General features: G+C 32.7%; 1 protein-coding gene across 4 annotated transcripts in view; it reads right to left on the minus strand.

Annotated features, from left to right (window-relative positions):
* Nucleotides 1-12,077, minus strand: part of LOC118738730 (organic cation transporter protein) — a 42,930-nt gene that overhangs the window by 19,503 nt on the left and 11,350 nt on the right. The window contains exons 1-2 of one of the 4 annotated variants that reach the window (XM_036469672.1): nt 9,242-9,378; nt 8,608-8,716 (exon numbers count right to left, since the gene is read on the minus strand). The exons of 1 other annotated variant lie outside the window; for it this stretch is intronic. In XM_036469672.1, coding sequence (XP_036325565.1) covers nt 8,608-8,650 — 43 coding nt within the window. In that variant the 5' untranslated portion in view covers nt 8,651-8,716; nt 9,242-9,378. 2 more of the 4 variants (XM_036469677.1, XM_036469665.1) reach the window with 2 other exon arrangements.

Genomic DNA, 12,077 nt, shown 5'->3' on the forward strand with positions numbered 1-12,077 from the left:
AAGATGTAAACCAAGTTAGTATGGGACCATCTGTCCTTTAAAAAAAATTATAAAAATCGATTAATGTGTCCAAAATATGCGGTGACCTGCACCACTAAATAACTGTTCGTTCCGATCATCTGCTGTGGGAAAAATAAAATACTATATAATATAAAATTTGCGATTTTCAGGTATGAGAATTTCGAACAAAGTTCTGTTTTTAAAGCCGTGGCTGCCAGCCGAATCGAATGAGAATTTTGTGACCTCTACATGCAATGTCCGCATCTCCACAGGCAAAAAATATTGGCTATACTCTAAAAAAATTTTGTTAAAATTTACGCATATTAAGTAAACAAATTAAACTCTGTCTGTTTACTTTTACATACAAAATTTTTCGCGCAGAGAAAACTTACACAAAAAATGTTTAAAATTTATTAAATATGAGCACTTAATGTTTATTATTACTAAAAAATGTATTTTTACGTTCAAAGTGTTTGCAATTTTAAACAGTTCGTTTGTATATTTATGTGCATATTTTAAATATCTCATATTTTGCGTATATTTAAACAGATTCTGGTTGAAACATAAACACTTTTCAGTAGGAGTTTTACATGCACTTTATAGAGTGTACAATTTGTTATTTTCTTTTCCAGTTTTACGTTTTACCAGTGCACTTAGATAACATCGCAAAAACTCCAAATTGATTATTGTGAATACGAATGTTAAAATTATTGCGGAAGGTCCGGGGTTTCGAATGCGAATATTCGTAACGACCCTGCTACATACGTACATCCATATGCATGCCTTAAGCTGCCTACAAAAATGAGTATATCCAGGCAAATGCATACATATTGATTATTCTGTACGTAAATACGTACATATGATTGTACATTAAGGTGGCCCAAAAATGCGTGTGAAAAAGTAAAGCCGGAAATTTAATGCTCCTACGCCTGTTCGGATTGTTCTATGTATATATGTATATCGACAAAATATACCACTTTTTTTATTTCGAAATTTAAAAAATATTAAGTGGTCGCTCAAAGAGCTCAATTTTTCGCGGAAATGGTATGTAATTCTCGATCGGAAAACTCTGTATCTCTTCAGGAGACTTCCAATAATAATAGACAATTGTTTATTTTACCATTTTTAATACCAGCAATTTTTTATGGGTCCTCCATTGCGCTTTTTGGGGTCTTTGGGGGACCTATAAAAAATTGTTAATTTTACAACAGGTTAAATAAACATTTGGGTATTGTTACTGGAAGTCTCCTGAAGAGAAATAAAGCTTTCAGATCGAAACGTATTTGATTTTCAAGAATTCTACATCACTTCCACGAAAATTTTTTGCTCCATAAAAAAGAAATGGAAAACTTTGAGTGCTGTGAGCGGCCTCTAAATATTTCGTAATTTCAAAATATAAAAACAAGAGTATATTTTTTTCGGTTAGAGCTTTAAAATTACGACGTTACTTTGTTTGGATCACCCTAATGTACATATATGCGCACCTACGGAAATGAGATACTCACATACATACATACATTTGTATTCATTTTCCATAAGCATTTTAATTGCTGAGACGATCGCGCCAAATATGTGCAATAAAATCGCAAAAAGGCGAGACTGTTGTGAAAGCGTCGCTTCTGGGTGTATAAAGGTTGAATAACATTTAAATTGTAGCTGACGATTGGAATTTTCTAAAATTCATTTAATCGATATACCTAAACGTAAAGAAGTACTCAATTGAAAGTAGAACGAATATTTGTAGCCTGACAGATTTTAATTGTTGCAGTATTATTACACATACTACATACATACATATGTATGTATGTATTCGCATATAAATTTGTATGCATTTTCATATACATACATACGTATGTGTGTATAAAGTGCATCCGCATATTTATAAATATACATACAGGTCTAGCAATCTTATAAGCTTAAGCTCCACATTTGTTTTAAGACTGGTTTGGCCTTTCAACGTATGTACATATGTATATATAATTACTCTTCACCTTGAAAATTTGAAGTATCATAAGGGTGATTTGAATTGAAAATCACAAGCGAGTTGGACTAAGTAATTACATATTGACTTCATAAAACTTTTATAAAGATTCGTGCATTTAGTAATTAAAGATATGTAATAAAAAGAGATTTTTTCCAAATTTATTTTCGGGAAAATACCTGTAATGTTCCTATGTATGCAAAGGGTTCGAATTATGTATAGTTAAATACATAAGCCGCAGATCGAACTGATTGAGAACTCGCGCCGAGGTAGCTGGAAAAGTTACGGTATTGGTTTTTCATCTATCTTAAATCTCTGATTTTAACTCTCTTTGTTAACATGACTTTTTGCTCTAAACTTGATTACCTGGTAGATTTAGATTAATCGAAAATTTTGAGATATGACCCCAAACCTATACAAATACTAAGGAACACAGTATTAAGATGTATGTAGCTATCTCCATACAAAATTCGTACTATAGTGAAAGGGTTGACGAAAAATTTAAGATATCATTCAGGCCAGAACTGATTTTTATTTCCAGTACCTTTTATTTACAATGTAAATATTTTTCACTTATAATTTTCAAGCTTTATGATTCGCTTTGAAAGCATGGTGAGACGTACTAATGTAATAGTAGTATGAGTCTATGTACATATGTAGTATATGTATCTCAATTTATTATCATTCAACTTATTTTTAGATTACTTATTTTAAAGCGAATAAACAAGTTTATGACGGTCACGTTGTCAACTTTTTTCTTGAAAGTCGCAGGGGATTTCTGTGATATAAAAAAGAAGTTGTAATTAATTATCAACTAAAAGGTTTAGATAGACCTAAAATTATTATGAAATTTTTCCTAGACTAAAACCAATTTTAATAGTTAAAGCAGGTGATTCCTATAAAAAAAATTAAATTAAAAACCAAAACGAGCCCCGTTTAATGAAAAATCTCACATTGCTAAGTGGAAAGTGCATAAATAACTAAACAATAAATAAATACATGAATGTTGAAAAAAACCCGCATTTTTATTACTATTCTAGAAAATATTACTTATGAAAGTGCAGGGTGCTGGCATATGATCCGTTAATTGGGTCAGATAATACCCTGTTAGAAATATATATATATATATATATATATTTGTTTTTATGAAAATTCCTTGAATTTTTGGCACACTTGTCAAAACAAATGAAAATGAAAAATGTTCATGTTTTTTATGCACTATACAAAGCAGTGGCATATGACGTATGTAGGACATATGGATGTATGTATGTTCGTCAGATGATACAAATTTCGGAAATTTTCCTACACAGATATATGAGCAAAAAACGTATTATGTTTGTCAATACCTCTGCGTTTCCACAAAATTATCAATACATTGCTTAAATAATTAATTGTTTTTTTTATGCTAAGCATGTGAAAATGAAATAAAGCATTTGTTTGTGAATATGTAGGACGCTAGTATAAATTCTAGCACGCTCACGTAAATTCCGTGTAAACAACGGTTCACGAAGGAAGTAATAAAATGCCCATTAGCATATGTACACACATACATATATATGTATTGCGGGCGATGACTTGAGATAATTTCGCAAATTTTATGAACAAATTGATATGGAAAAAGTACATATGTATGTATTTATGAATGTATGTATATATTTACATACATATCTCATAAACATTCGGACACATTTTAGATTCAGAAAAGTCTCAGAATTCTGATTTTTAACCCTCCTTATGAGCTCAAAAATGAGTCAGAAAAAAATATACTTACCTTCTTAAAAGGGCACGCCAATATGAGTCCAAGTTAGGAGTCATATTAGAGTCTGAAAGGATTCAGTCTAGTTGACTGGTCTCAGGATCATATTTATTACGAAAGAAAGACTCAGTTTAAACTCATAAATTCTGAGCACTTAGGAAATTTTTTAAATGGTATATGTATAGGAATTCGTATGCAAAAAAAAAAAACAAAAAAAAAATAGATAAGTATGGGGAAAGGACCCCTGTATCTATTGAGTAAAAATTTTATTCCATATCAGTTTTTATGACTCATAACAGAACCAGTGTTGCCAAGTTTGTTAGAATATTTTTCTAAATTTTAATTTTGGTGGATTGGTAGACACGTTTTCCATTTGGTAGATTTTCAAAGAAACAGCAAGTATAAGTGGAATGTGGCTAACATATTTTAAATTAATAATTATGCAAAATGGTTTAACTTGACAAACAAATAATTTACATTTCATTTTTTTCCTTAGCTTACTTCGATTCTGTACAAAAAAGGCCCATATACCAAATTATGTAGGACTAAAACTTTCGAAGATATTTATTTTAAAAAATGTACTAGTTAATGCATTTATTAATTTTTATTTTTTGAGCACACTGAACTTTAATAGACTTGGGCGAGCCTAAGATATTGACCAAAAATCGTAATCTTTTACACAGATTGTAGAGCATAATGAACCATATTTTTGCTTTTACCAATCAAAATTCTGTAAAATCGGATTTTCGGCGCACGCTAATGTACATGCATCTTTTAATAATCTCAATAGTGCTATTGATCCGCATAGGTAGAACACCACTTTCACATGATGAGAACAGAAGCTAATAGAATCTATCGAAGGAAGCACGACAAATTTTCTCTCCACTTGAAATCTTCACTTAAGAAAACCAAAAAAAAAACAAGCAATTATGTAATGTTCCATCTTTAATTATTAACTGTAGGTTGCCATCGAACGATAACTGTTACTAACGAAATTCATGTGTTCATGCTTTGCTTGAAAAAAAAAAACAGACATATAAAAGCAAATATGGATATACTAATACAAGAACATAACCGACGTCTTTAATATTTGAATTTTAAAATAAAAAAAAAAAAAAGTGGACTAACTTTTTCGGTTTATGATCTGGGGACTTAAACGTTAATACCTGATAAATACATAAAAAACAAATTGGTTTTAAATGTCTGCAAAATATTTGCTTACCTAAAAATATAGAGGGGACAACAGAAATCTTCGGCAAGCATAAGATAACGGGAACCTTAAATAATACATACTTGAAGATTAGATATTATCTTGCGATAACACCACCAGCAAAAAGTTGGTTTACAATATAACTAACTAATACAAAAAGCATGATTTGTATGGATATACTGCATGCTACATTACCGCCAAAGGCAAACATTACTCGCAGATCTATCGTTGCCACTTATTTATGTATGTACCTTTTACTGTTCTCTTTCTGATAAGCGCGGTGAGCCAAAGTCAGCTGCGAAGCAAACAAATACCAACAACTTACGGCTTCGGCTTCAAGCGTTGTCATCAGCAATTTTACTACACAACTGAACTGATAAGCTTGGCACAAACAAAATATATATGTACATATGTATGTAGTACATACGTTTGTATTTATAAAAAAACATTCCGAAATACATTTTTATTGGCTTATCGCTGGCGAATACGTTGCTCGTGTTTACTCAATTTGTACTCAATTAAATACATATTTCTGTATTTTTCTTTCGTGTGACAATGGAAATGTGCAGATAATTAGAGGATCAATTGAATAGGTGATAGAAAATTATTAGAAGATAAACATATGTATGTATGCAAGGATATGCATTAACTTAAATTGTGATAAATAATACGTTAAAATTACTTATTCAAAAATGTTAAAGGAGTTCGAGGCTTATGGTAAATTGTAGTAGGTATTAATATTAGGAATGTATGTATTTGATTTGTGATCTGGTTCATCGACCAAATAAGCTATACAATTTATTTGTTTTTGATTCGTCGGACAAATAAAAATTTAAATTTATTTGTGATTTAATTCTTCTTTTGCTCGGCCAATCATAGTATGTGCGAATAAAATTTAGTTTTTATTTCGACGATATGTTCAAGCTTGGAAAAGAGTGTCGCTGCGATGATCTAGTGATGCCAATGAGGCAGGGCATTTCTCTGCAATTCCCGATTTCAAACACGTTTGGGTATAGCTAGGCAATGGTAGTCGCAGATGAAATAACTAACTGATCTGTAGGTTTTATCCAGTACGGTCCAGTGAAAATATTCTACAACTAGCAGGTTAGTTTTGAACCAAATTCTAGTACGCCTGCAAAAATTCAGAACGTTTCTTTAACTAAGGGTGCTATCAGCGTGGGAAAGCACCCAACAGCTACTCTCTACAAAGTCTCAAGCAGACAGTTAACGACCCAAATAAGTGGTGGTAGAATTCCATGCTATGGGGCACCCGTACTCAATGTCCTCTGAATGGATAGTTTGACCCACTTTGAGTAGCAGTTCTGCAACAAAGCCTGCGATGAATTAATTTGACAGAGCCAGCCTATAAATTGAGTTTATTTAGGAAGATTATGAAAGCCCTGGTGAGAAGGTGGTCCCCGATATCCACCCGAACTAAGGGCCGGTCCACATAGAACTTTCGCGTTGGCTTTGGCGTTGGCGTTGGTTTGACAGAACGCACGTTTAAAGTATGCTTGCTACAATGAACGCTTGGCAGCGAATGCTTGCGCCACTAAATTAACATACTAACGACAGATAAATTAATATTTCATATCAATAATTGCGTTAAAAACGATATTTCTTGCCCGCACTTGATTAAAAAGGAGAAATATTTCACATAATTTTATTTATTTGGAACAGCTGATGAGCGACGCGCGCGAAAAGTTGAGGGTTGGCCATCTTTTTGCTTTGTGTTGGCGTGAGCGTTGTCGAATTTTGGCTATTCTTGATCAAAAAAAAATAAATAAAGAACTGAGGATTATTTAAAAATAAAACTCTACAAAGAAATGTAATGGTTACTTGCAGGCTCTGCTTTAGTTATGTCAACTAAATATAATATTTAAGATTTAGTAACTATATGTATATAACCCAATCATGTGTTGAGAGAAATATATTGAGTTGAAGTAACTTAACTATTTTCTCAGTGTACATTTTGCATACTTAGATATTATTAGAAAGGCATGGGCGGCATTGAAAGCTGTGAGGCGTATTTATCCAAGAGAATTTAGACACAACGCAAAATATTAAAGTTACACACCAACAAACTAAACTTGAAATAAAATGAGCGAAAAGTGTTGATCGAACGACACGTGGGTGGGTGTATCCCATAGATATTTTTAAATATTACTTAGAACATTGGAAACTAAGTGCAAGTGCATAGAGGTACTACACACAGTGGGGCAAATGAAGGTTGTCGTGGGCAAATCAGTCAACAAGTGTCAATTTCCATCCGATTATTTTTATTATTATTTTTTTTTAAGCGACGCAATGCCTTATCCGGGTTTTGCAAAGAGATTGAATTATTTTTACAATTAAGTCTTTTGAATAGTACACCGATTTATAAGGAATTTCGTCAGCTTTTATTCAAAGAAAAAATATAAATCGGTTAAAAATTGTTGGCCACCGCCTTTATTTGCCCCGCTGTGCGACTCTTCAAACTAATTAAATATACACACATACATATAGTATGAGCATTTGTATGTATACGGCTGTATAAATTTAATATTTGTTTGCATGCCAAATATTTGTATTTGCCATTCGTGCCGATATTTTTTGTTAGCTTTTTGGAAGAACTGCGTGTCCAATTTTTCGTATGCGTCTTATTGTGGCGCTTCAAGTAGGCAACTACTTGGCTTAATACAGCCTACTGGGGTGCAACAGGATGGCAGTCACTTGGCTATTGCGGTCGTCCAACCCGATGCTGATACTCCATTACAATTATCAATTGCAAATATGCAAAAAAAACCAAATTGCTGTCTTGGAAATGTATGTACGTACTTTGGAATAAAGTCCATTAGAATGATCGGATCGGAATCGGATTAACACGAAAGTCTTATCTATGGTTATTATAAAGTCAATACTACAAATTTTTACAGTAAAGTGTTTTGTTTATAGGTGAAAAAAGTGTAGTAATTTTTGGTAGGCATTGAAATTTATTAAACGCTAAACATTTATGCGAATATTTGAGCATGTATTTTTATGTGCATATATTCGTCATATGCATATGTACATTAGGGTGGTCCAAAAATACATGCGGTGAGGAAAAAAGTTTAAAATGTTAAGCTCCCACCGCCAAGGATTTTTCTAAATGGGAAAAAAATTTATTAAAAAAAAAATTATATTTGAATTGCCTCAAAGCCCATGAAGTTCTCCATGTATTTTATATATTTTTCGTTGAAATGATATATAATTCTGGAAATCAATATTTTTCGATCGGAAAACTTTTTTATCTTCAGGAGACTCTCATCGATAATTCTCAATTATTTAATTAACCATTTTTTCATAGTAACAATATTTTATAGGTCCGCCAAAAACCCCAGAAAATGCAGTGGGGGTGAGAGCTTAACATGTTTACCTTTTTTGGACCGCCGTAATGCACATACATACATATACGTATGAACGCCCTTTGTCGCTATCGGAAAGTGCTAAAAAAATTCATTTTTTATGCTTTAGGTTTGGCAAGTACATTTTTTTTTTATATTTGAGTTATTCACATACATACATACATATATATATGCTTGGAGGATGATACCGACTTAAAATTTAAATTTTTTCTTCTAATTATAATTGGTGTTCCGCTTGTAAGCGGCAATGAAACGCAGAACTATGTACTAAGCTTACCAAGTTTGGCCATCAAATCTTCGAGTACATAATCCACAGCCATGTTTTTGCGATTTTTAATTTATATTTCGCTATTTATTTTGAAGTTTTCTGCAGCGCTGTATATTGTCTTTTTTAAAATAAGAAAATAATTTATATGGAAAAAATCTTTAATTATACCGGGTTTAAAAAATGCACTTTTAAGAAATAAAATTTTTTTATTTTCAGAAATAACGCATTGAGCTGTTCATATTTGTATGTATTCGAAATACGTTCTTTTTTGCTTTAGATGAATGCAAAAAAGCAATAAAATTTCACCTACAAATCAGTGAAGGCGGCGCGGCACATTTGCAAAAAAAAAAACTTGTCTAACCACTTTTACAAACAATAAGAGATTAGCAAACGAAATGACCGAAATAAAAAGCAAATGCTTGAATGAACTGTAGAAGAGTAAAGCAACGCAATCTAAGCGCTAAGTTGTGGACTTTGTTATTATTATTATTATTAATTGCCTTTATAAAATTTATTTTATCAAAATCTCCATTTTTTAACACTTTTGTTTTTAGGAGTATAATTTTTAGCCATATTATTATTTTCACTCCTCAAGCAACACTGCACACCGCAAAACAAAAACCATATTAGTAAAAATACCGACCACATTGAGTTCAGCGCGCGTGTGCCATTAAATAATGCATTTACGTTGGCACGCTAACCACTTTAGCACACCACACCAGTCAGCACCGCAATGAAACTGCGTACGCGCGGCGACACCGCTCAGAGTTAGACCCCAACGGCAAACGCTGAGTGGCAACAGAAATTAATGCAGAAGCTCCCGCCTCGTAGTCGCTGAGTAACCGCCGCAAAATATGTACAATATTGTTGGTGCGTCGCATTATGGCGCGCATTTGGCTAAAAAGTGCAAAAGGCCACCACGCTCACCGGCTAAGGCGGGCTGAGCTGGCTCACCAAGTGGGCCACAGAGCGCATCGCGCATCTCTCTCTCTATCTACCTCTCTTGTCGCATTTTTGATTCCATGCTGTTTAGCTTATGTGGTTTGATAGCTCGTCGGATTTTTTCTGCTGGAGACGCTAGCCAACCGGTGCCGCTACTCAAGCGGCGGCAATAGCGGCGCGTTGGTGCTAACAGTTGTTGGTGTCAGCGTTGCCACTTTAGATATTTTAAGGTACCAAAAAGCCTACCAAATCAGTTTGCAAACTACCAAAAAAATTTGTATCAATAAAACGAGATTTTATTAAATTTACAGGTTTTGCAGATTAACAGTAGGTATAAATTAAAATACCAAATAATAATATGGTTTACTGTGCTACAGTTGCTTATCCATTCACGCAATAGTTGAAGTTTACACAAAATAAATTCGGGCGTTTAAATAAATTAATTAACGTATCGTATAAAAAACAGTTATAAGCATTGTATATAGTTTTGATATTAATTCAATTCATATCAAACATTTTGATGTATAAAACAACAAATTCAGACATTTTATGCGTTTAAATAAAAGTTAGGTTGTTCACACTTGCTTGGTTATCAGGTTATCTGGTTATGTGGTTATATTTTTTATTCAGTTTACTACAATAAAATACACTACAGAATAATAACTTTTAACCAGATAACCCTATAACCAAGCAAGTGTGAACAACCTAAGTATCAAAAATATTGTACACAAAACGTTTGTAAAAAAACGTACCGAGTATATATATCTTTGAGATCAATTCAATTCAATTCATTTCAAACGTTTTTTTTTTCTTCGACAATACAATATTAACCATTTTATTCGTTTAAAAACAAAAAGTTTTTATATCCTATATTATATATAAAACAAAAAGTTTTTATATCCCCTAATTGTATACAAAACGTTTGTAAAAAAATCATACATCTTTGAGATCTCTTTTTGCTGACCACACGTAATGTGCATCAGCCTTTTGTACTAGTTCTTTACAGTGCATAATTTTATTTATTGTACTGATGTTTAGTTAATTTCTGAGTTTGGTTTTTGGCGCAGGCGAGTTTTCATCACTACGAGAATTTTCAGTATTTGTTAATTGACACATATGTACATGCCTACTTAGGCGCAATTTTTTACCTGAACAAGTCGTCGTAATTATTGTCCACACTTACTTCGGACGGTTCAGAGGCTTTATAGATATACCTGCAAATAAACAACGATTAAAAAGTTACTACTTTAATGCAAAATTAACTTACTTGTCCATCACTAATCTTTTCGCTTGTTTGTTAAATTCAATTGAAGAAAGGCGCGCAAATGCCAAGTTTTTGACATTTAACATCTTTCTTTCACTCTTTCTCTTGTAATTATTTCCTTTGCTTGCTATGAATGCAGGGTTACCATTCATAGATATTTCTAGAGTTACTATAAATAGTAGATAGCACTGGCAGTATGCAATCTTAAGCAAACAAATTTTATTGCTCAATTTGGTTGCAATTTCACTTTTGCCTACCAAAAGCTTCATCCTACCAACCAAACTACCAAAGGATAATGAGCCTACCAATTTCGGTACAATTGGACCAAAACGGCAACGCTGGTTGGTGTCAATAATGAAGGCAGTACGCTAGGTTTTTGGAGCTCAATTTCTTGCTCTTTTTTTGCTCATTTTATCGCTTTAAAGTGTGGTGAGTGAACTAATTCGTACGTTTTGTTTCTATAACAGCTAATCAGTGTTTATAAGTACTTGTAAAAAACTAATCATTGTTTAGAATATCCGGCTGTGATTAGAAATTTTTTGATAAGTTTTGGTTTTCAGTTTGCTCGCTCGAACTTCACAAAGTCATGCGCCTGCAATCACATTAATACTAACACAATTTATTGAAGCTAGATTAAGATAAAATTTACAATAAGCGAATACACATCACTGATAATGTCGTCTTAAGAAAATTATTTGTTATTATTATATCTCTGCGATGGTAATCGAAAAATGGGGTACAGGGCGTATAAGTAACCTGTCAAATATTTAAGAGCTGCCGTCAATTTTTTTGGGAACTCAGCCAAACTATGCTCGGATGTTAGTATCCATTCATTCTAGAAGGACTTTACATCTCTGTATCAGAATTCTTGTTTGGTAACCGTTTCACGACTTTAGTCGAGCTGAAGAATATAGCACGCGTGCCGTCTCTCTTCTGTACCAACCGAGGCACAGTGGTGCAAAACTGGCAATGGTTATATTCCACTGGAGCCTTAATTATTCAACCGATTCGACAAATTTTTTTTAATGAAAGGTTATGAAATTTACAAGAGGTCAGTTGAGTCCGAATGTTGAATTTGTATTTTCGGGTATTGAATTTTTTAGTGCAAAATGCAGAAAAGGCAGTTAGTTTAAAGAAAATCGATTCTCCTGTTCCAGTTAATAAATGTTATATAATAAAAACTAGTTGAAAACAATTTTAGAGTTCCCCAAAACGAAAAAAGGTTCTTTTGGTTTTTGTAGCGATCACTTTGTAGAATATATTTTTGGTACAC

The sequence above is a fragment of the Rhagoletis pomonella genome, unplaced genomic scaffold (genome assembly GCF_013731165.1).
Source record: "Rhagoletis pomonella isolate Grant_MI unplaced genomic scaffold, Rhpom_1.0 Rhpom_scaffold_00001, whole genome shotgun sequence".
NCBI classification, from domain to species: domain Eukaryota; kingdom Metazoa; phylum Arthropoda; class Insecta; order Diptera; family Tephritidae; genus Rhagoletis; species Rhagoletis pomonella.